The sequence below is a fragment of the Trachurus japonicus genome, chromosome 3, assembly GCF_045865225.1.
Source record: "Trachurus japonicus isolate A0001 chromosome 3, Traja_1.0".
Taxonomy (NCBI): Eukaryota; Metazoa; Chordata; class Actinopteri; order Carangiformes; family Carangidae; genus Trachurus; species Trachurus japonicus.
The window spans coordinates 38,101,451-38,127,428 of NC_140909.1; the positions used below are offsets into that span (position 1 = coordinate 38,101,451).

At 42.4% G+C, this 25,978-nt stretch overlaps 1 protein-coding gene across 2 annotated transcripts in view; it reads left to right on the forward strand.

Annotated features, from left to right (window-relative positions):
- Window positions 1-25,048, forward strand: part of LOC146990365 (uncharacterized) — a 51,626-nt gene extending 26,578 nt beyond the window's left edge. The window contains exon 3 of one of the 2 annotated variants that reach the window (XM_085772421.1): window positions 22,973-25,048. In XM_085772421.1, the coding sequence (XP_085628547.1) occupies window positions 22,973-24,513 (1,541 nt within the window). In that variant the 3' untranslated portion in view covers window positions 24,514-25,048. The remainder of the gene's footprint in view (window positions 1-22,972) is intronic. The other variant, XM_085772413.1, reaches the window with a different exon arrangement.
- Window positions 25,049-25,978: the final 930 nt, after the last annotated feature.

The following is a 25,978-nucleotide window of genomic DNA, read 5'->3' on the forward strand; positions in this document are numbered from 1 at the left end:
TCAAGGGGCTTTAAAATATATTTGACTGTTAAAATATGTGAAGTTCATAATGCTAATACGTAGGGCACTGGAACGTAGGGCCAGCTCTGTGATGTAGCTTAAGGCTAACCTGTTGATACGAGGAGCTCAGTTAACGTTAGCCTTTAGAAGTAACATTAAAACCTAAAGATAGAGGATGGTAACTTATATCCTATTAACTGTGGATATGTTGTAGGTATACCTCACATCAGGTTAATTTGTTCTTGTTGTAAGTTGTGTAGGCTACAGTTCGCTCCTCTCCTGCGCCCAAAGCTGAACGCAGCTGAGCATAATAACGCCAATGATGGGTTGTGAGCAAGGGGGCAGTTGTCGGTCTGAGAAGTGAAGCTCACTTCCGCGTTCAAAAAACTGCAATCCCCTCGGATTCCTCTGGGGGCTGGTGTCAGAAGGGAGCATTCCCCGTAGACCCCCATGTTAAATTCGCCGATTTTACATCCTCAATAAACATGTTCCTGTAGCATGCGGACAGGTGGCTGCACATTCTCCAGCACTGAAGGGGCTTCCAGGTAATGATCACCATGTTCTTCACAAATGTTGTGCAACACACAACATGCTAGGACCATCTTCTTAGTGAGGTTCACTTGTGAATCATTCCTCTTCAGGAGACACCTCCATCTGCCTTTCAGTTTTCCAAAGGTGGTCTCCACAATTGCCCTGGCCCTGCTGAGTCTGCCGTTGTAGATGTGCTGCTCCTGGGTCAGCCGGCCTGTATCGGAAAAAGGCTTCATCAGCCAAGGTTGCAGTGGGTAGGCAGGGTCTCCGATGATGTAGTGCCCTATATCACGTCCAGCAATGTTGATAGTATTCTGTTGGAAGAGCTGTCCATCACTCACAATCTCCCAGAAATGAGACTGTCGAAGCACGCGTGCATCGTGTACACTGCCAGGGAAGCCCACACACACGTCTCAGAACAGACCCTTGCCATCTACAACACCCTGTAAAATGACAGAGTGCCATCCCTTTCTGTTGTGATAGTCTCTAGGGAACATTTCAGGAGCTAAAATTGGGATGTGGCTGCCGTCTATTGCTCCAACACACTGAGGTGCCCCCCACCTGCTGTCAAAAAATGTAGCCATCTCCATCAGCTTTCTGGCATCAGGGGTCTTGATATGGTCCGGAAGCAGCACCTTAATTACAGCACAGCAGAAGTCCTGCACACAACGGCAAACTGTTGAAATACCAACGCCAAAAAGGTGACTGACGCTCCTGTATTCATTGTTGGTGGCCAGTCTCCACAGGGCGATGGCGATCCGTTTATTGACGGGAATTGACAGACGGTAGTTTGTTGTCTTCCTTTGCAGGACGGGGCTTAGGCGACGGCAGATGTAGGTGAAAGACTGCCTTGACACTCTAAAGTTGCGAATGAACATGTCATTGTTGAAGCCAGGAACAACAGCATCCCACCACTCCTGTGAACGAGGATGTGCCCACACCCTCTGTCTTCTTCTCATGGCGTTTATGATTGCCTGTAGAGTTGAAAGGTCCATTAAAATTATGTTTTCTTCCCATGCTTTGTTAGATACGGTGTAGGCTAACAGTTAGCCAGGCTAACGTTAGCTACGTCTGCATAACCGTTATAACGTTAAACATATAAATATAGTTTTTTACATACCATTCGCCTTATCCGTGACCGTCTTCTACGTCTTTATCGTTATCAGTTGGTGCATGTTTTTGTGTTGTATGCGAGCAAACAGCTGCAGTAGCAACACAAACACTCGTAAGTAGTCAACAAAACAGGGGCCGTTGCTAGGGCCGCTCTGGCCGTTGCTGTGTTTACTTCCGCCGTGTGACGCGGAATGACGTCCTTCCACTTTGGTTCCACTTAAACTGGTGTGAAAGCGGGCTGGTTGAGAGGGGTCTGTCTGCGGCCTGCAAGAGGGAGGCGTTTCGCGTTGAGGCGTGACACGCCCCCTCCACACGGGAAAGTCACGTTGAACCACGCAAGATGTAAAATGAGACCGTCAAAACGGATAACAAAACAGGAAGTAAACCAGTTCCGCCGTAAAACTTGACTAGTCTGAATGGCCGAACATATGCAGACTGTAAGTGTCAGTGTAATTTAATTAATTCATCGATTAATGTATATAATAATTGTGTTTAGCGATGGACTAAGGAAGTAAGGCTATATTTATCCATATTATTAAATATAAGTGTATAAACAGAACGAAGCCAGCCCGTTGCCGACTCAGCAAAATGTAACGTTAGCAAAGTTTCAGAGGGTTATTTGCCTGTTTGATAAGTGACATGCAGCGTATACATACGTTTTATTGCAAATGATCCTAAAAGGTAACTTAGCCAGCAATCTGGTGTAACTAATAAATTGTAACTCTGCTATAATATTGACCAGCTCATTCAAAAACATTATTCTCACCGTGGTCTAGTGCAGCAATAGTTTGTTTGAAATTATTGTTCACATTTACATTTAAACACGTACTTCCTACAGTCACAAAAGTGACCATTTCAAGGTTAGGGGAAGGGAACAATAACACAATACCAGACCGTTGCTAGGTAAAACGAGCCGTTGCTAGGGACTCAATAAATGCGCATCACCCTGAGTAGACGAACAGGCGATTAACAGCCACTCTACTCAAGACTAGCTCACTAAATATTATGTATCAAGAAGTGATTCAATACAGTGCAGAGGAAGCCATTTGTACGTATGGGTTTCTCCTGAGGGTTTAGCTATGTGCCATCAGGTTATGCCAGTAACAGAAATATTTGGCCGAACTTGATCGTGAGGTTACATCCTTGTGTTTTTGATAGTGTTGTGTGCACACATTTAAAAAAAACTTTTATGTTTGCTTTCAGCTCCATCCAACAACGCAGATGTGTGATGTTAAAATTTTGAGAGCATTCAGACCCCCATTTTTAGAATATTACTTACAGTGCCTCTTACAGTGTAAGATTTGACAAAAGGAAAAATAATTGCAAACTGGACACAACATGAGGCTACATTCAGATCAGTGACTTTTTCATTTAAGTTAACAAATGTCAATCATCCTGCCAAGGCAACGATTCAGACCCTGGCGGAGAAATTCAACATAACAGTGCCAGAGGCTGTGGCGAGATTCCGAATGGGACCTCAATATCAACCGTGGTAAGATTAATATGTAAAGAATTGATGATAGACACATGACACATCAATGTGTGATGTAACATGTAATTGAAAACCTTTATTGTTCTTTTTTGACAGTGAGTTAAATGTGATGGCCGAAGCCCTGGTGGGCCACATGTCCAAGGAGGGAGCAAAGAAGCTCCAAATTTACAAGGAGAAACTGGAAGAAGCCCTCTCCTCTGAGGCATTTCTGAGCAGGCTATAAAATAAAATAAAAAGAGCCTTGAAATGTTTTGGTTTGGTTTTTTTTAAATAGATCTCTTCTTCACTACAAATACGTTTGACAGACCAAATATAGTTGAGATGAATTGCTACTTGTCACAAAACGACCATGACAAAGAAAGTTATGGTCTATGATCAGTGCTGTGAGTGCATGAGTACAGTAGTGTGTGTGTTGTAGGGTGAAATAAAGGAAATCAGAATACCAAACAAAGCCCAAGAGGTGTTGCAGGTAGGAGAGAGGGCGAGGGCCAGCAACTCAAGCTCCAGGAGAATGCTGCTGATGATCCCTGCTGATATCAAGAGAGAAAGCAAGGGAGCAACACTGCTCAGTAACCTACAGAATGGAGAGATTCACAAATGAATTCCCCATTAAGGAATAATAAAAGTTATTGTCATCACATTATTTTAATTTTGTTATGTAGGCCACTACTTTTATTTATATATATATTTATTATCTACACATTACGCTCTTACTCCCACATAAGCACTGACATTATTATTTACTACTTTTATTTATTTATATAAATAAATATAGGGTAGGCCACTACTTTTATTTATATTTATATATATATATATATAATATATATATATATATATATATATATATATATATATATATATATATATATATATATATATATATCAACACATTACGCTCTTACTCCCACATAAGCACTGACATTTAGCTCATGAATTCCTGTCTGTTAATTATCTTGTGTTTTCTCTTGTGACAAAGTCAGAAAATTTTACATCTAAATTTTAATATAAATGAAATCCTGCCTTAATTGTTTTTACCCAATTAAAAATGTAATAATAACATTTGTAAGCTTTTGAATACATTCATTATAGGGCAAAGAACGCGTAGGCAAAGTCGTACTCTTGTTAACTTTTGCATGCAACATGCAACTGTAGTGGGCTCATATCCCTTTAAGAACCGTGTGTAGGGCGTTCCCTGTAGTGGCGGGGGGCGTGTCTCGTAGTGACGTCATTACGCGACACGCCTCCTACAGTGCCTACTACTCGACACGCCTCCCTCTTGCAGGCCGCAGACCACCGCAGACGGATACACTTGGGCTGGTTCGCCAGACAGCACCGAGGTTCTGACACTTCCGAACTGAACCAGTGCCAGAACCAGAACCGGTGGCCTGCAACAAGTTACAAGTCATTTATCTGACATCACAATTAGTCCGAAGCTGTTTAATGAAGGTAAAAATGAAACATAAGGTAAATATCCTGCATAGTTCTTCTCCTCTGTGTCCTCTGGTCTGACCCCCCCGCCCCCTTTTTCTTCCAAAATGTTTCCCTACCTGTTTGTACCTGCATAATACAATTCTTTCAAGCCTCTTAAACCCCACAGAAAAGGAAGAGTGAAGAAAGCCCTAAGACTGTCCAGTAGAGGGCAGTGATGCGCTTCGACGAGTGTCTGCTACACTTCCGGAAACAACAAGGAGGAAGCAGGAGGAGGAAGAGGAGGAGCAACACGGGTCTCCTTGGAGGAAACAACAGATACCACGATGTCCTGTGGTTGAAGAACTGTTTGTTGAAGTTGTCGCGGTTTCTAGGATGATATCTGTGTACGTACCTGGAGTCGCGGTTGAGGAAACAATAGAGTCATTTGGCGGGGACAACCGAGAGTTTGAGTAAAATGTCTGAGGTCGAGGATCCGAGAGGATTCGTTACCGAGAGACTCACCGCCGTCTCCCAGGAAACCTCAGCGGCCGTGGACGGAGTCAGAGCCGGGAACGAGGCGGAGGCTTCGGGCTTCAGACAGGAGATCGAGCGGCAGAGGAACATGGATGTTCTCCTGCAGCCTCGGGTCGTCCTCCACAAAATCGGTTGGTGATTCAGTTTTAAATCCACGAACATCAAAATCCTGGTTTGTAGATAAAGTTGACATGTTGTAGCCTACTACATTTAACTTTTATAGTTTTGTGGGTATCAACAATTGTATCGGAAGTTATTAGGACTAAACTAACGTCTTTGTTGAGGCGACTTTAAGGGGCCGTCCACACGAACGCGGGTATTTTTGAAACCGTGTGTTTCTCTACACGGTTTGGCCTTTCGTCCACACGTAACCGCAGTTGTGGGTTCCTGAAACCGGAGTTTTTTGTAACCGGAGTCCAGGGTGAACTTTTTTCGAAAACTCCGGTTTCAGCAGTCATGTGTGGACAGGAAAACCGTACATTTTTCACAAAGCCCCGCCCCCCCAGTTACTGTTGCTAGCACGTCAAGCTTCTCGACGCTGACCATGCGCTGACCCATAACAAAGATATTCAATAAATGGAAAGATACTCCATGAGCGGCTGCTCCAATCATAGACATATATACATAGACGCCGCATTGACTGCTGCCTCCCACTAGAGCGACGTGCCTACAGGGCGGCCATCTTGGAACAGGACTACTCACTCCTACAGTGCATTACTTCCATAGAGGTATGATAGAAAAGTGATCATAATTCGCTCAACTGTCAAGCTATTTTCACGGGGTTTGTTTGTAACAAATGCCTGACATGATAAATATGTAGATCCGGTCTTTATTTAAGGAGTTTTTTTTAAGGGTATATATTATTATATTATAGGCTATTATTATTAACTTAGTGCCTCGTGCTGGGCAGCCAGCCAGCCTCCCCTCCAGAGCTCTGATGACACACAAAACACACTTTGCTCTGCACCAGCAACGATGATTGTACCGGTACCGATACTGACGACGGCAACAAATTCACGTAGTCTGCTCTCAGGACACAACCACAACACAGGCAGCAGACAGCTGCCCCTCATCAACCGGAGTACCAGCACCACGTAACCGGGCCGTTGCTAGGGACGCCGCTTGTTAAACTGTGCCGGTAGTTTTCTTTTTCAGAGGTAATTTATAGATTAATAACGTCGCATTTTAACCAACATTTTGTCTCAAATGAGTTATTTCAGCAGTAAGCAGCTGTGTAATAGGCGGGATGATAATAGTGAGCTGGTTATATTATGAATGGAACCTGGACTCAGAGCTGATGGGGTTCTGTCCATCCTGGGTTTATTTCACTAGGCTATATAACAACCTGCTCACAATATAGTATCCTTAACTTACATCTGACCTGTGTAAAGTGATTCTACAAGATCTGTTTTTTATGTTCCCCTTATTAACACATCCACATGCTGCACCGAAGTCTGGTATATTTTCCGAAGCTTGTCTGCAGTGCTGATAACATAGAATTTGTAAAACCAGCATTTTCAAAATATCCAAGCATCCTGTATCATACCTACATGTCTGACGTTTTTAACAAATCAAACCGTTTGGAAATCGGTCCAAAATTCAGCGAATTAGAGGTTGAGGAGTTCCTCTTTTCCCCATAGCTGCATGCACTGCTGCCTCTGTCAGTCCTGTTCCAATATGGCGGCGCGTAGGCACGTCGCTCCACAGCCAATGCGGCGTCTATGTATATATGTCTATGGCTCCAATGATATGAAATGGTATACACTTCCTGTCTCTCTAAGTGGGCGTGGCCAACCGTCACCCCACCTCGTCTGTGAACGTGTGTGTGGATTTATACAATTTGTAGGTAGATGAAAGTGAGATATTTATATTTTCTTATGATAACATTAAATATTTACACTACTAACAGTAATATTTAGCATGCCAAAAATAATTTAAATCATTTTCACGGGAGTTCGCGGGCGTTTGTTTGACGTTGCCTAGGAGATCTGTGCCAAATCTCGCGAGAGTGTTTCGTAGAGACAGAGACAGGTCTGGAACAAAGTGGATTTTCTCCGGATCTCTCCGTCTGAAAATTACCATTTTGGTGTCAAACTGTTCAGAAGAGATGTGGCTTGTGAAAAATGAGTCCAAAATTTGCTTCAGTGACCGTGGGGAGAAAGGCCCGACCATAATCGGTGTTCACATTAAATTGTCCCATAGGAATCAATACACTCCAAGCTGCCTCTGGTCTCTCTAAAGGGGCGTGGCCGTGCAGAAGCACACGTGACATGCATACAGGAAGCTGACTCGTCATGAAAGGTCTTGGTTTATAAACCGTCTTTGCCCATAACCCGTTACGCAAATACCGCCATTTTTGACATCGCGCAATGCATTGTGGGTATGCACCGATGCACTCTGGGATTGAAAGCGTCCAAACAACACCGCAGCACCGTGCTCCGCGGCTCTGACAGACGGGCCACGGCCGCAATGGACACAGAAGTTAACTTTAGTAAGTTAGTCATAAATGTAAACGGAATCAAAATAAAACTAGTGAAACTAGTAAATCAACTTGGAGCTCGAGCGTTTATAAGAACCAGGCGCATATTTGCAACAGGCTACTTATTTTTGCCATGACCAGCACCCATTATGCACAGAACAAGGAGGTCACTGCACTGGAACAAAACTACTTTTTCCACCGACATATCTTTATTGACATCAGACAATAAATACGACAGCTTGTCTGTGTTACCACGACACAAGGAGCTGATCAGGGGTTTACAATTTTTTTGTGTGTCCAACAAAGACTTTTTATTTATTAATTTAAAACAATTCTTATTCAGCACAGAAAATCTATAATATAATCGCTGTTGTTACTGTTCAAAAGAGTCAGAATAGAAGTAAGGGTCGGATCGAGAGTAGCATTAATTTACAAGTTTAATCTGCACCAATAGCCTACACCTTTTCTGAATAAATGCTCCGGCCACAGGCTACCGGCTCTTCCCTTGGCTCAGTCATCAGACCGGGCAGAACACGACCGGACACACCGGGTTCGGATCGAAAACATTTACTAACTCAGACCAGGGTTTTTTTTTCTGAATTATAAATATTGAGGCGACCGCCTCGCTGAACTGCGTTACTACGGATCGAGATCGCGCTGATCCGCTGCTGTTGACTTTCTCTCTGAGCGTCTCTATGTTAAGCTGAGGGAAGACGCTGCTCACCTGTTGAGCTGAGCGTCAGCAGCAAGTTGATAGCTTCGTACCGTGTTAACTCGGACCGGGGCTTGAGGTTTTGTTAAGCTGGAACATGAACACAAAGCGGCTATGTTGAGCTTCCTTCGCAGGCCGGAGGAGTCGGTGTTGTTGTTGTTTTTTCCCCCCTCGGCCTTTATTCTGTAGGGACAGCTGGAAAGAGACCGGTAGGCTACGCGGAGATAGAGTGAGGGGGGATTGACACGCAGTTCAGGCAACATTATCACCCCTAAAAATATATATTGGTGAGAAATGATCGAGGAGGAGGGAAAAAAAGACGTGTAAACGGCTATTGATTTTTCTAAACGGTTATGATTTGTTATCCGTGTATCCGTGTAGATGTTGACACTCCTAGATCAGCGCTTCTATTAGTTCAGCACAACCTCAGGTCTCTGTCTGTGTGCACCTGCATGCGAGAGAGCGAGCGGGAGGAGCCGCTGACGACGCTGTAACACAATAATATATTAGCCTACTATACTGTGAACATGTACTAAAATATGTACACGGGTTCGTCATATTACAGCAGCTATTTTAGTAGGCTACATGTTCACATCCCTTAATAGTAATATATTATTGTGTTACAGCATCCTAACCTGTCAGTCAGCGGCTCCTCCAGCTCGCTCTCTCGCCTGCAGGTGCACACAGTCACACAGAGACACACAAACACGGGAGCGTGACAGGTTGTGCTGGACTAATAGAAGTTCTGATCAGCTCCTTGTGTCGTGGTAACACAGACAAGCTGTCGTATTTATTGTCTGATGTCAATAAAGATATGTCGGTGGAAAAAGTAGTTTTGTTCCAGTGCAGTGACCTCCTTGTTCTGTGCATAATGGGTGCTGGTCATGGCAAAAATAAGTAGCCTGTTGCAAATATGCGCCTGGTTCTTATAAACGCTCGTGCTCCATGTTGATTTACTAGTTTCACTAGTTTTATTTTGATTCCGTTTACATTTATGACTAACCGTCATATTACTAAAGTTAACTTCTGTGTCCATTGCGGCCGTGGCCCGTCTGTCAGAGCCGCGGAGCACGGTGCTGCGGTGTTGTTTGGACTATAGATATATAAACGTTTATGTAAGGTTTGGACGCTTTCAATCCCAGAGTGCTTTGCGGGATGTCCAGGATGGCGGTATTTGCGAAACGGGTTATGGATCGTCATGCGCTGACCACTCAGACGCTGAGTGGACTATGATGGCTACTGTGAATATCAATAATCACTATGCGGACAGCCGGACACTAATACAAAATCGCGTGGTCACCATATGTAAACAAAATGTTGATATGGCGAAAATAGGCTTTTATCAAATTGTAAATTGCGGTCACTTCCCCACTGTTTTGCTTCCTCCCGTCCTGTACATTTGTTTTCAATGAAGCCTTTCAGAATCAATCAGTGGATCGATGGATTATCGTTACGATGTGTATTTGTGTTTTCGTATCTGTCATAAACAAGCGATTACGGGCGGGGTGTGTTAGTATAGCGCGGACTCTCGGTGCCAATCAGTTTGAACCTCCACCAGAGAGGACTTTGGCCTCCACTCTATTTGTACAAGTTACAGCTGCTTTCCTGTAGGAGTGATATCGCCACCTACTGCTTTGGAATGCACATGACATTGTTTGAGACGGATTTGCTGTCTCATGTGGACGGAGTTATTTTTTATCACATCGGTGGTGTGGACGCAAATTTTTTTTAAACCGGGGTCCATAAAAGTTCGGTTTCAAAAATACCCGTGTTTGTGTGGACAAGGCCTAAATCGACTTGTTTCACGCTGTTTACTGCTCGGTCAACGTAGTTAACGTAAGCATGTCTGACTATGACACAAGTCATAAAGACCCCTCTTTTAGCAAAGGGAGACCTTTATGAACGTGATTACAGATGCCAGATCAGTCAGACGGAGTTAGAGCGGGCCAGGCAGAGAGAGGAGGGACCAGGGGTGAAAGTAGTTTTCAATTCTTGCCGGTACTATTACCAAAAGTTATTTTTCTCTGCATTATTATTATTATTACTGATCTTAATTGGGACATTTTGCAACAAACGTTAAACGTGTGGTACACGTTTCGAAGGCTGGGTCAGCGGTAGACAATAAGGGAAATTTTGAAAATCACTAGCCCAGGACAATGTCAGGTATTAATCCCCATAATAACGAAAAAGAACATATCCTATCGAGGCTGGAGCTTTCTTATATAAGTTACCGATACCAATACTAGTAAATTTCCACGATTCTCGATACTAATTTGATAACCATGATTTAAGAAGAAGAAAAAAAGCCACACCGAGACCCAGCGCGTGCTCTGGCCCGCACGTAACGTCTGCGTTGGTGCCGACAGGACTCGACACGCCGAGGGCAAAGTTTCACGGTACTGAAAGTCTTCAGTCAGCAGCAGTGAGCTAGCGGCACGGGTTCCGCGGGGGCGAGCGAGCTGCAGCTGCAGCTGCAGCTGCTTGCAGGTGGTGTGCTGACGTCCAAGGGCGCAGCGCTGCGCACAGAAAGTAGATCATGTCTCTGTCTTTGATCGGGCCGGGATCTCGTAACACTATGTGTTAACGGTAATTACCGAGACGATTTCACAGAAATCATTTCAAACCACAGGGAATTCATGTGAAATTAGATTTATTACATTTTTTACTTGTTACCTTTTCTTTTCTTTTTCTTTTTTATCTCTCTCATGATCTTCCTGGAAGTGAGTACCGCCTCTGAATCTTTTAGTGGTACGCAGTACCGGACCGTACCGGCTTACTTTCACCCCTGGGGGGGACAGAGAAGTGACGGGCAGTCGGACCCGCAGCTGTAGCTGTGAGAGATCAGTCCGTGATGGAAGATCAGAAAGACAAACGTACACAGACAAACAGCGATCAAAGGAGTATTCCTGCCATCTTTTACCCCTAAATCGTCGTCCTGATGGTCACCCAGTGTTGGGGGGAGCAGAGAACGCGACTAAAATTGATACAGGCAAACCAGAGTTACACCAAATATCTATGGTACATGACTGTAATCCTTATGACACACCACTGAACTCATATAGTGTACAGCAGGTAGGGCTGCCACAAACGATTATTTTGATAGTCGACTAGTCACCGACTATTTTTTTCGATTAGTCGACTAATCGGATCATACGTAAATTGAATGTAAAACATACAGCTTATCGCATGCAGCTGCTCTTATACCATCATTAGCTTTCAGCTTGAAGTGTTTAAGGTATATGCTAACTAAAAATAAAGACAATTAAGATGATAGTTCATTAATGAAATATGCAGCTTTAACTGTAGCATAAAGTGCAAACAGCTCAGTAAAATAAAGATAAGGCACTGGCCTAAACAACACCAAAATAAATACGTTTTATAGGTTTTTCTTTCCTTCATTTGTCTCTGGCATTTAACAGCTACATTTAAATAAAATGAGGTAGACACCTGAAACTAAGGAATTATTCATAATAATAAAGTTTTGGTAGGCCTATATTCAAATATAACTTGTGCTCAGTGTAAATAATAGGCTAGTCGTTCTGTTAAAAAAAAAAATTGAATAGTTTATAAGACAATCGTCTTGTCTGAAAAAATGTAAATGTGCCTTTTTACTGTCACAGAAGGAGAAACATGGAAAGACTCAACAGAAAGTTCTGTGTGAAACTCTGTCAAATGAAAACAAGTGAAACTGAGGTGCAGCTCAAACTCTGCAAGGTGCGGACTGTGATGAGAAGCTACCGGAAAATATTGACGTAGATTTACGCCGGGAGAGAAGACTTGCTCGTTAAGACGAGCGCTCATTACGTGACCAGGACGCTGTGACCAGACGCGGTAACGTTCTAGTTCTCCAACACCCAGTCTCAAAGTCCGCGATTTTATTTTTAAATGACGAACGGCTGTTTTTCAGTCCGTGATTTAAAACGATGGACCGGCGGTAGCTACCGCTCCTAGTATCGCTTCTCATTTAAAATGACAGGAGAGAGAGAGAGAGAGAGGGAGAGGAGCGGTGGCGGCGGCGACGGCGGCGAGGGAGGGAGGGGGGCTACACCGGTGCCGTTTGATGAGGGACAAGACAGGTAAAGAGAGAGAACACCTATGTGTACTCGCCTTGAATGAGTGAGTGCACGTGTGTGTGTGATGCGCGGCTGTGGCGGCGGGTGCGTGTGTGGAAGGTGCTGCAGCAGTTTTGAGAGAAAAACAAAGTAAAAAAAAACAAAACAACAACGCATCGACTATTAAATTAGTTGTCGACGATTTTAATAGTCGACGTAGACGTGACTAGTCGACTAATCGTGGCAGCCCTAACAGCAGGGGTCTCCAACCTTTTTTCCTCTGAGAGCTACTTTTACAAAATGAAAATGGCCGAGAGCTACTCATGTTTTGTAACATTAATTCTTTATGTTCGTAAAACAAAACTGTGTTTCCCACTCTTTATGAAAATAGTAGCCTATATGTTTTAAGCCTCTAATGTCAATTATTATTGTCCCTTGTCACAATACTAAAATTTTCAACTCAATACCGACACTCAGGAAAATATTCGATACTCGATACCATATTCGATACCACAGGGATAAAAAAAAAAAAGAGAGAGAGGGAAATCCCTCTCCCTCACCTGCTTCTTTACTTTCTTATCTGCTCAAGGGAGGGGGGGGTGTAGTTTCTCTCTCTCTCTCTCTCTCTCTCTCTCTCTCTCACAATTATTTTTTTTTTCGTGCATAGGGTTAGTTGTCTTCTAATGAATGATGTGTAAATTTCATCAATATTTTTTATAATGTATCCCTTTCATGGGCTGTTTTGGCGAGGGACCGCTAATATCCTTAATAAAAATGTTGAAAAACCGCAATAAATAATTATTATTATTATTTCTTCCAACTATTATGAGAACAGTCACATGTCTGCCTTTGAACAGGGCCAACATTGATTGATTTGTTTACTTATAGTTTGCTGGAGCATTTTTTTTTTTTCATTTTATATGGCCATGTCCTACCATACAGTTTTTTGTGACAAAAAACGTGTGGTCACGTGACTCTGTGTAAAAACATGACATCATAATACACACATGGCTAGAGGAGAGTTAAAAGACCATCATACTTTTTACTGGACCTCAATCGACCAAGGGAAAGTGGTATAATCTGATATTTTAGATCGGAGTTTTGAAAAAAGCGTCAAATCATCCAGCCCTCTCCCTCACGTATTTTACCCGGGCGGCGATGCACCATTCTTGGGGAGCGCTCTGGCAGGGCCCCCTCTCTGGTTCTCCGGGCCTGGAGCTTCTGGGACTGGTTCTCGTTTTACAGCTGCTGCTTGCAGATGATGATAATTTTTCAGTAATTTAAATGGATCGGCTGGGCAAATTTTGATAAAATGTTAAATCTGGTGAAAATCAGAGGCAAAATCACTTCCAGCATCATCAGCCCGATGAAATCCCACAGCTCGACCCCCCCCCAGCTCGCCCCAGCTGCGGCTCCGGGGGGCGGTGATCCCAGCCACCCCTGCCGCTGCTGGAGCAGAGCTGGACCCGGCCTGGAGCTCCAGTCGGACCGTGGTCCATGTCATCCCTCCACAGACGAACATGACCCGGGCGTATTATTGTCGGTGGGCAAGGGGGGAGGGAGAGACGCGGAGCGGTTACCATCTGCGTGGGACCCGCTGTCGGAGGAGACAGCTCTGCTCAGCGGGGAGGAGGAGCAGCGTGTATTATTGTTAATGTTTTTTCTAATTAAGACATCCATTTTGGTGGTTTATTACATAATGCACCAAATTATTACATTTTTTTCATAAAAAAGTGTAACACCCGCAATATGTAATAAGTGATGCAAAATGTAACAACTTATTACAAAATGCGGTGAAGTTTATTACATATTGCGTTCAAGATTTTTATTACAAAATGCGGCAGATTATTACAAAATGCGGCGTTATTACATAATGACGTGAAGATTTATTACATTATTACATAATGCGTCATTATTACATATTGCGGCGTTACAAGGTGTTTCCACGGAGCTCTGCCCCGTTTCAGAGGTGAAGGAAGCCCTGAGTGGAAACGTTGCCTCCGCGATGTAGAATGTATTCAATTAAAGTGAAACTAACACATTGCAAAGGATTTTTTTTTTTAAAGCATTTTTAATATAGAAATGTTGGCCTTCTGAAAACTATGTCCATCTATATGCACCCAATACTTGGTTGGGGTTGAACTACTGGAAATTGACTTTTCCATGATATTGTAATGTAATTATTTGTTAATGGTGAGCCCCCCCCCCCCCGCCAGATAATTCCTCTCTTTTTTGGTCCTGACCCGTTTGCATCCCTGATACATAAACACATAAACACAAATACACTGCAGACATGTCCCCAAAGGACTGAATCACTGTGGAATACAGTGGAATACACTGTGGACGTTTCAGTTCAATATTCACCCGTTACATGGTGTTTTTTTTCTTACTGTCTTTTGTTGTTTACATAAAAAAAAGTTCTATATGCTTATTAAGAAGTGGAATGTGTATTTGTGGCCTGAAAATGTTTTCCGGCACATGTACCACATTGGACAAAAGTGTCCGTGTCAGACATAAAGGTTAAGGCCATAAATGTTCTGCTTTGTGGCACTGCACTTTGCAAGACAGCTGTAGGCTATTGAATAAATACAAATACTGTGAACAAATACTTTTCGCCTTCTCAGGAATATTTTTTCCTCTTCTGTTACACATACATGATATCATAGATAAATTGTCTTGTGTTGAACAGAGTATCTCAGAATCACTGTATCATGATACCATCGTTATCATGTACAAAATTGTATTGTCGTGGGGAGTACACTAGAGTTGTATATTGCGATTTTTATTTCCTCGCTAAATGCTGCAAAGTGTCCTCCTTTTTGGTGTTGTGGAAATGGCCACCCTAGCTGTCACAGTAGGAGACATTTCACAGGAGGCAATTGATGATTTTTGGAGACAGAAAGATTAAATATCATCTCGTAGTCACCAAAACTTAACTTAGCTTTACTGCTATGGCTGTCGGTTGCCGCGAAACGCCGATAGCGACGGGCTAATTTCTGTTAGCCTGTCTATGGAGTTTTACATTATACGTTAGCATTAAGCTAGCGGACTTTACAACATCTAAACATCTCTGACAATATGTTGCCTCAAATACGTTGTTGACTTAACTTAGAACAGATGTAGACATCCTTGTTAATTTTATCCACGTTTAGTTGGTGTTGCAGGTCTACCACATAACTTTATCCAGAGCAGGCACTTCTCTCGGTTGAGATGTGGCTTGGGAAAAGGTAAAAAAAAATACACTCCGTCGCCCAGCCTCTCGGGATACCTAGTGTCGGAGTTGCATGTACCCCATGCTCACCGTTTGACCATTTTAAACTTAAAATGTCAAGAAAAAACATATAAAAACGAATGAAAACTGACTAACTGCAATGCACTTCAATGGACGTGGAAGCAGAGAATGTCCGAGTGTACGGGCTAGCTATGTGCACTGTGATTGGCTCATCGCGTTTGGGGGCGTGGCTTAGCCATAGGTCAATTGTTTTGATAAAAGCAGTCCATTTCTCCCATTTCCTGGGAAAGGTTGCTCCTCTAGATCGGGGAGAGAAAGTCATCTTTTCCATTAAACACATTTCCTTCACTTTGTCCATCCCTCCATATTGTAGTCTTTTACTATCTTATTCCATATTGTCAATGTTTGTTTAATAATTTCATTTTTGCTTTGTTGAGCCAATTTGTTTCTCATGTCCCCTAATATTGCCTGAATCTGGAAACTTTCCATCTTGGCCTCTATGTCTTTCCATCTTGCCTGATATAGAGGGCAGCATGTAGAAACCAGGAACTTTACTTGAGCTGCGTAAAAGTATTGTTTCAGATTAGGCAAGGACAGCCCCCCCTCTTCTTTTGGTAATTGAAGTGTCTTATACCTGACCCTCGGTCTCTTACCGGCCCAGATAAATCTAGATATAAGTTTATCCCAGTGTCTGAATTGTGTTTCTGGAATCATCTGTGGGATGGATTGGAAAAGATATAACAGTCTCGGTACCACATTCATTTTTATTACCTCGATTCGTGTCTCAAAGTCCATGTTAAAGGCAGACCACCGCCCGATATCTGTCTTGATATTATTGTTAATGTTTTTAGAATTAATAAAAAAAAATTTAATGTGGTCTTTTGCCAACACCACACCCAGGTATTTAATTACTTTGGAATTCCATTTTATTTTATATTTTTCTCTAATTTCTTGGCCTGGGGAATAATTCAGTGTAAGAATTTGAGTTTTTGCTATGTTTAATTTATAGCCTGATTATTTGCCATAATCTTCTAATATCGACATCAAATTAGGAAATTAAATTGTGTTTTATATTGTTTTCATATATTTCACTGATCGCAATTATAAAATGTGAGTGTGTGTTTTACTGAAAGCGAGGCTGGATGTGCGTATGAAAATAGGTTACAGTGGATTTTTTAGGTGCTGTGGCTACAAGCAAATCTCATGGTGTTTCTGTACAAAGACAACAAAGACCGTTTTAAAGGGATAGTTCACCCAAAATTCAAATTTCAATCATTGCCTACTAGGGCCCGACCGATATGGATTTTTTGGGGCCGATGCCGATTATTAGGGGGGAAAAAATCCGATAACCGATTATTATTTTTTTTAATAAAGTTTTACAATTTTATTAATTTAAGTAATATATCTACATATATTATATAATATATAAATTAGGGCTGCCAAATTTTCATTGGTCAATTGGTTGAAAAAACAACAACATTTGGAGTACTGTCTTGTCAAAATTAAGTCAAAATCAATGACTGAACTGTGAAAGGCTATAGGGCTTTTATTTTGAAGGGCCAGATACAGGAAGTCATGACACGTGACACTTTTTTGTTGTTGTTGTTGTTTTTACACGGCACGGCGGTCTCTCTCTCTCTCGCTCTCTCTTTTTTTTTTTTGAAAAGCGACTTTTTCCAGTGTTGTTCCAGACGTTTCTGGTTTGTTGTCTCCGAAGTGGAAGCACGTATCACCGCTGTTTTCAATGTTTAGCGGGTGCTGCCGCGAGCCCCGGTCCCACAGCGCTCAGTGTGTCACGGAGCAGAGACATGATTGAGACCCGCACCGCCGCCGCCCCCGCCCCCCAGTCTACACAGCCTGAGCTCAGTCACTCACCCTCCTCATCCACTGTGTTTATTGATAAAGAGACATGATTGAGACCCGCACCGCCGCCGCCCCCGCCCCCCAGTCTACACAGCCTGAGCTCAGTCACTCACCCTCCTCATCCACTGTGTTTATTGATAAACGGGCGTAGCTACTGCCGGTAATAACTGTAAAACCCGACCGGCTTGTTGAATCTCGGACCCAACACGGCCGGAGTCACGAGCATTAATTAATTAATTCACAACCCGACCGCGGTGTAAAAAAAAGTAAAAAAAAAAAAAAAAGTAAAAAGAAAGCCAGCAGCAACACTGGTTTTGAGCCAGTTAACAGTTAATCAAGTTGTTAATAAGCTGTGTGATGTGTGTGAGTGACAAGGCTATGGCGGAGCGTGTCCTGCTGCAGATCAGTCACTCTGCTGTGCTGTGAGGTGGATAGTGGATGCAGTTGGATGCGCCCTCTACAGGATAAATAACCTAATGTCGGGGGATCTTTTCAAATGGGGGAACATTTTCAAAGTAAAACCAAGTCTTATTCCCTGCATTTTATTTCTGAAAATATCGGCGACAATCGGCGAGTTTTGGCCGATTACCGATTATTCTCAAACGGGCTATAATCGGCCGATTTAATCGGCTCGCCGATAAATCGGTCGGGCCCTATTACCTACTCACCCTCATGTCGACTAAGGGCTGGGAGAAGTTTCAGAGTCCTCCGTGCCTTCTCGGAGTTACAGCGGGGCTCCGTGCAGCCGTGCGTACCGAATGTGTCTTGGTACTTTACCTCATTGTTGCTCTTTCTTAACCTGTTCACGCAGGCCCCCTAGTGGTTGGGACGCCGGCGTCCCAAATTAATAACACATGAAGGGCGTCCTTAATACAAACGAAAGTAGGCCTGGTGTAATTAAAACTCCACCACAGACCTTTTAAGGACACTTTCGGCAACATGTAGGAAAAAAATGAAGTTTCTAGGTGCTACGGTTTTTTCACAGTCACTGAAAATGTCTCAAACAATATCAGACTACGGCAGCCCACAAGTGACGTCACGTCAACAACGAAGGTGATTTAAACATATGTACCATCTGTACACCTCTTCTTTCACCACCAAAAAATCGTATACTGTCATATAAACAAAAGCAAAGAACAAAAATGCAGTTTTTACCCCATCAAAGTTTTAAACAAGCCTGCTCACTGAACACAAACAAACCCGGAAGTCATTTTCGAGTGCCGAAAAATACGGACAATCATCAATAATAGACCCACTAAAACACTGAATAAAATTACAAGCTTACCCTCTTGTTAAAGCTGAAGATGTGCTCGACAAAACGGGCATGTCCGATTTTATCTATCGTGACCAGATAATCCATCAATGGTTACGTTTACCCGCAGTGCTAATGCTAATGAGTCAGTCTCCGTCAGACTGCGCACCTGCTTTGCGCATCTCTCGTGCCCTGTCAATCATAGTCACGGGGGTGAAAACTTTTTCGTCCAATAGCAGAGACCCTAAGGTGTGACCTGATATATAATGATCCCTGATTGGGCAAAGCTTAAGCCTGCACCCAGCTGGTTCCTGTGGTTCCCTCGCCCCCTAGTGTCAACAAGTAAGCAATACAAGTCTCCACACAAGTTTTCCCCCCAAAAAAATGTATTTTCAGAAGCTCAATTTTTTATGGAATGACTCAATTCAATATTTTATAGATATAGATGCAAAGGGACAAAGGTTGTCTTTCATTTAAGCCATAAACCATAGTTGTGGGATTAGTACTTCTGTGGTTATAAAGCTTTAAAAATGGCCTCTGCATGAAGAGGTTAAGGTTGCCTTTTCACATCAGGCAGAGGGACTGGCGATGGAAACTAGCTTTTTAGCTAACTCGGGTACATTTACATGTGGTTTTTTTTTTTTTTACAATGTTTTATTAATGTACATTGTCCCTTGACAAATAAATTAAACTGAAACTGGATGTCCATATGACGGTTACGAACGTAGCCCACTTTTCTTCGTCCAAAAAGACACACCAATAACCATACAAATACCTCCACACAGCTTGTCTGTAATGTCTGCCTTGTATTGAAGCCCCAACATGAGAAATTGTTCCGAAAAAAATTAAATAAGTATATGTTTTCGGAATATATTTTAGGAACAATTCTTTCAGTGGTGACTGACTGCTCTAACAGCTCTAACCACCAAATAAATAAAATCAAAACTTACTGTTGTCACGATACCAACATGTTGGATACCGGAATCGGTACCAACATGTTTTTCGATACTTTTCGATACTTTCCCAAATAAAAAGAGAACACAAAAAATGTCATTATTGGCTTTATTTTAATAGAAAATCTTAGAACTATAACATATGCATGAGTAAATAATCAGTAAATCAGTAAACAACCACTGTTGCTGCAGGATTAAATTTCCATCTATATTAATCTGAACTCTTCCTAAATTAAAACATTAGTGGTCTGTTTTTTTTTTTTGTTTAAAAATGAATATCAACTTGTTTTCTTTGCATTACTATTTGAGGTCTGAACACACTGCATCTTTTTTTGTTATTTTGAACAGTTGTAATTTTTGGGAGAAATTGTTATCAGTAGTTTATAGAATGAAACACAAACGTTCATTTTACTCAAACACACACACACCTATTGTTTCCCATACGTAGACCAAATTGATTCTGCCCCCCCCCCCCCCCATCAAAGCCATATCGTTCCGTTAATTCATCTCCGCGTAGCGCTCCTTCGCTGTGTTCACTCCAGGGTCCAAAACTAACACTCGCCACTCGCCAATTACGGGTAGATTTTGTCTCTGGCTGGTAAATTTTTAAGACCACTCGCCACTCTAGCGAGTTATTTTTTACAGACGAAAATTTCATTTCTTCGTTACTGGTGGAGAACGATGCTGGTATGTTGTTTCCTGACAGAGTAATGTGTCTTTCCAGCAGAGACGATCTTTGGTCAGGTATGCGCGTCAGGCCGTCATTCACAGCGACAAGGTGGATAACTGTTGTTACTGTCGCACCCGTTTGTGTGGTTTAGCGCGCCCGGTAAAAAATGCTCTCATTGCTTATAGGGCAGTGATCAGCTCCGGTGACCGCGGCGCTGACTGTTTATCCCCGTATTAATTAAAACCAGACGCGGCCCGACACACGGGTGCTGAAGCACGGACCAGCACGGTCCAACTTTTAATTCTCGGTCCGGACTCCGAACCCGCGCGTCTGATTGTGTTGGTTGGACACATGTGAATCGCTCTGGTCGGACATCACCGCTGAGAACATGTGTGCGAGAGAGAGAGAGAGAGAGAGAGAATCAACACTACATTACCCCCCCCACACACACACACACACTCTGAGAGCAGACAGGAAAGACAGTAGAGCAGTGTTTTTCAACCTTGGGATCAGGACCCCATGTGGGGTCGCCTAGAATTCAGATGGGGTCGCCTTAAATGTCTAGTAATTGAAAAAAAGAAATTACTGATAAAAATATTACCAGCCAGGCTGGCTGGTAAGTGAAAAAGTTAGTTTTGGACCCTGGTTCACTCAGACAGAGAGAGAGAGAGCGCTTCGTTTGTGGCTCGCTCACTCGCTCACCTTGGCTCAAATTACAATGCGGCGACTTCACGTGGCGACGTCACCGCTGCCGGCGGTGCAAAATGAAAGTACCGGTCCCATCAAAGCGCAGTATGGTATGGTACCGTTTTAAATGCGTCAGTACCCCGGTACCAATCTAGTACCGGTATACCGAACAACCCTACTTACTATATTAGTCCAAGATATAACAAAATATAAGTAAATAAATCTTTCAAAAGAGTAATACATTTGCATGACAAAACTGTTGTCCACGACGTCAGACCTCATAATGGCGAGGCACTATTTTCTCTCCATATCACTGTGCGCTGCAGCGTGTTGACAGCTGTGCACGTTTCCATTACCTGTTTCACGCTGTTAACTGCTCGGAGTTAATGTAAGCATGTCTGTCATTCAAGTCTTCAAGTAAAAAAACTTCTTGGTGCATGTTTGAGTAGCTCTCTGATGCTGTCTGCGGAAAAAACTGTACACTTCAAGCAAGTCAAGAGTTGATATTCCTGTATTCAGGGTTTCATGGTTTTTAATGCACTGATCTTGATCTCGAACGGTGGATGTATGAAACATAATTTCGTTTTTATGTGACGCATAAGAATGACAAATAAAACCTATCTATCTTCCCCCAGTGTATTATAAGCCTGGACGCACCGCGGCGGCGAATATCGCTACATTTTTTTTTTTTTTAAGACGTTAGTTTAGGCGGCTGCTCTTTGTTGTTAAGGCGGCCGCCTTAACAGAAAAGCGCTGCGGGAAACCCTGCTGTTAGCTGTTAGCACGGCGTCCCCTGCAGTGTCAGAGCTCCGGACTCCTGTGAGCCGCGAGGCTTTGACCTGATGTGAAAATGATCCATTGTTTCATTTTTCAGCTCGTAAAGTTTGTGATCACACACGTTTGTTTTCTCTGGTCCAAACAGTAAATCCGCGAGTGTCACGTTTCCATGACGACTGACTGGAAAAAGAGCGTGGTACGTCATTACGTGACTCCAGATCTTTTACAGTCTATCTATGCTCCAGATGTAAAAAAATCTCGGAGAATAAAAACAATAAAATCTGAGAGATAAAGTTAAAGGAGACACCAGGCAGTTGTTTTTTTTAGTTTTTAATGCAAACAGTTGATGCTATTTATTTAAATATTATTTTATAATTATAATTATTATTATTTATTTATTTTTTGTGGTTATTGAACAGCATTTCAAGAGTGCCTTTCTGCAAGACTCTGCTATAGCTGGTGTTTAATATGTTACATAAATGTCTTATAATAACAGATGTTTATGATAATATTTTCAAATTTCCAGTCAACTTTTAACATTGATCTTAAGGCCTTATGGAATCACGCCTTCTAAATGCTACTGCTCCATTAATGAATCTGTTACCTACAGGGCCCTGCCATCAGTCAATGGTCAGGGTCAGGTCCCTGTCACAAAAAAACACGCTTGGGCACCGGTGGCCCGCCGATGGGCCGCCGGTGCCACCCTACCACCGGGCTTAACAAGTTTTCTGGGGGAAACCCTGTGTATTTATGACACAAACGGTGGCTTCCTACTGCACGTGAACACACCGAGCGTCAACTTGGGCCTCGCGCGAGACTCCGGAGACTTTGAATTGGATCCAGTTTTACAAACATGTCGGCTTGCTTGAAGTAAACAAACTTCTCGGTGCATGTTTGAGACGCCATCTGACGCTGTCTGTGGAAAATAAAATGCGGCTTTGAGGGATGTAAACAGCCTATGCAGTGGAACTTGCATCCGCCCCCATTCATCGCTGCCGTGGCGATGCGGGGACAGACACAACTACCGCAAAACAGGAGCAATTAAACTGAAAATCTTCAGATTCTTTCTTTTAGACCTAAAATGTTAGGAAAATACAGCCCGAGTTGAATTTGCCCGGAATTGTCCTTTAAGTGGGAGAAAGATAATCGTTAGGGACAGCCCTAGACAGTATGAAGACAATGTTGTTCATCATGTGTGTTTCATTGTTTCTGCAGGTGATCATCACCTGTTGATGATAAAAGCAGAGGATCCTCCTGAGTTGACCACTAGTCTGGATCAGGAGAACCCAGAGAGTCGACATATTAAAGAAGAAAAGGAAGAACTACTGACCACTCCAGAGTTCTCCCTCACTTCTGTTCATGTGAAGAGTGAGGGTGAGGAGGAGAAACCTCAGTCCCTACAACCTCATCAAAGACAAACTGAGACAGAGCCTCCATCCAGCAGCTCAGCTGAACAGATAGAGGTAAAGATAGAAACTGATGGAGACGACTGTGGAGGATCTGAACCAGCCAGGAACTCAGATCAACCTGAAGATCTTCAGCCAGATAAAGATGATGAGGTCTCAGAGTCGTCCTCTGAAGCTGAAGACAGTGATGATGACTGGAGAGAAACCAGAGCATCTGAGTCCGGTTTGAACAGTGAAGCTGCTCCTGTAAGTGATGAAGAATGGAACAGTGGTAAGAAGTCTCGCCGTAAGAAGTCTCACTCTAAGAAGTCTTGCCGTAAGAAGTCTTGCCGCTGCTCAGAGTGTGGGAAAACATTTAACCACCCATCGGATGTGAAGAGACACATGACAGTCCATACAGGAGATAAACCATTTGACTGTGCTACCTGTGGTAAAAAATTTAGACATAAAAATCATCTTAAAGAACATATAAGACTCCATACAGGGGAGAAACCATTTGTCTGTGCTACCTGTGGTGAAAATTTTAGATACAAAAGGGGTCTTAAAGATCATATAAGACTCCATACAGGGGAGGACAAACCATTTCAATGTGCCACCTGTGGTAAAAAATTTAGATATAAAACAAATCTTAGACAACATATAAGACTCCATACAGGGGAGAAACCATTTGACTGTGCTACATGTGGTAAAAAATTTAGAAATAAAAGTCATCTTAATGAACATATAAGACTCCATACAGGGGAGAAACCATTTGACTGTGCTACATGTGGTAAAAAATTTAGACATAAAAGTCATCTTAAAGAACATATAAGACTCCATACAGGGGAGAAACCATATGACTGTGCTACATGTGGTAAAAGATTTACACAAAAAAAGACTCTTAATGAACATGTAAGACTCCATACAGGGGAGAAACCGTTTGACTGTACATTCTGTGGTAAAAAATTTAGATCTAAAACTAATCTTAAACAACATACAAGAGTCCATACAGATGACAAACCAATTGGTTGTGCTATTTGTGGACAAAGATTTGCCCATCTGATAGATTGTTTCTCTCACACACGTGTCCATTCAAAAGTGAAGCCATTTGGTTGCAGTGTTTGTGGGAAAACTTTCATGGACCTGGGGAATTTTGGTTTGCACCTGAAATCCCATAAAAGATGGAAAGTATTTGATTGTAATGATTGTGGGGAAATGTTTTTCAAGCCTAGTACTCTTAAGCGTCACATGGAAGTTCACACAAGAGAGAAAGCATTTGTCCATGCAGAAGTGGAACTATTTGTTTGTAATGTGTGTGGGAGTACATTTTCGAAAGCATGGAATCTCAGAAGACACATGAAATCCCATTAAGTAGAGAAATCATTTGTATGCAGTGTCTGTGGGAAAAGATTTGTTCAAAAGAAATACCTTCAGACACACAGGAAAAAAACGTACTGTTGCAGTTTTTGTAGCTGGAAATTCTCTTTTATTTCTGGCAAGAGGAAACATATGAGTGTATGTAAACTCAGGAATGTTACTGAAGGCAGCAGCAGTTGTGAGGCTGCAGTTATTGAGCTGTAACAGCTCTTCACTACCCAGTGACAATGTTTCACTTGTAAAATATTTTGTTAAAGTTTGTATGATTTTAAAATGGTATAAAACAGTGTGTTCATGGAATTAATGCTACAAATACATGTTACAGATCTGTTGTACATGGAAACATGTATGTTATTGAGGCAGCATTAGACTACCTATGGATGCAGAGTTGTTGGTTGAGCTGAACTGAGACAGCTTATTACAATACAATTAAATGATTTGCATGTGTTTATATTTTTATTGTTGTAGGTTGTATGAAAGAATTTCATTCTGAAAAGTCTCTTTCTGGTATAATTGTACTTGGTTGAAAAATCTTTTGTTTTGTTAATAAATACTGTAAATATGACCTTAACCTACTTTGAACTTGTGCCGTCAAAGTTAACGCGTTAATTTTGGAGATTAATTTTAAACATTTAATGCGTAAAAAAGAATTAACACAGTTAACGCCGTTTTGTTTACTTTCGGTGGTGGCTGACCCGTTATGTGTGCAGGCAAAGCATGTACCGGCTGTAGCGCTGTTATTCTTCACTTTATTGGGTTTTAATATTTTTTCATGCGAGTAAGTAACCGTTTAGATGACCAATATGCGGTTAGTTTATCCACATGATGATGAAGTTTGATCCGACGACGTTCTCGGAGCAGTGACGCTCCACCAGCAGCAACCGTAGCGGAGCATCACAGAGGCAACAGCCTGGGGCCTCATTTATCAAAGAGCGTGTAAAAGTCCTCTTAAATTTTCAGTACGACGGAAAGGCAAAATGTGCGTACGACCAAAAAATATACACTCTTTTCAGATCTATCAAACTCCGCGTACACACGGCTGCACGGTATTTCCCTTGATAAGTCACACCGGACCTGAGAAAAGCGTGGATGAGAACACGCCTCATACCCAGCCCCCTAAACAGCCCCACACAACCATATGTGGTCAATGCAAATCAGTTACGTGCATATTAAGTAGCCATGTGCACTCTGGAAACGTGTGGAATGACGTCAGTGGAAGACGGTGAAGACAACAGACGGACGGAGAGCGGAGAAAGAAGCGGAATTTCTCTGAAAGCGAGATACACGGTAACACGGCAATATCAGTCAGAAACATCATCTTGCATTGAAAGGCTTCAATAAAAACAAAAAACTCCCAAATCTAAATGAAACAGAACAGAAAGAAGAAGAATCATATTTATTCTGCCCCTTATTTTAGATTATGTCATAATAATTTAAAGCATGGTTTCCACTGCCAGTC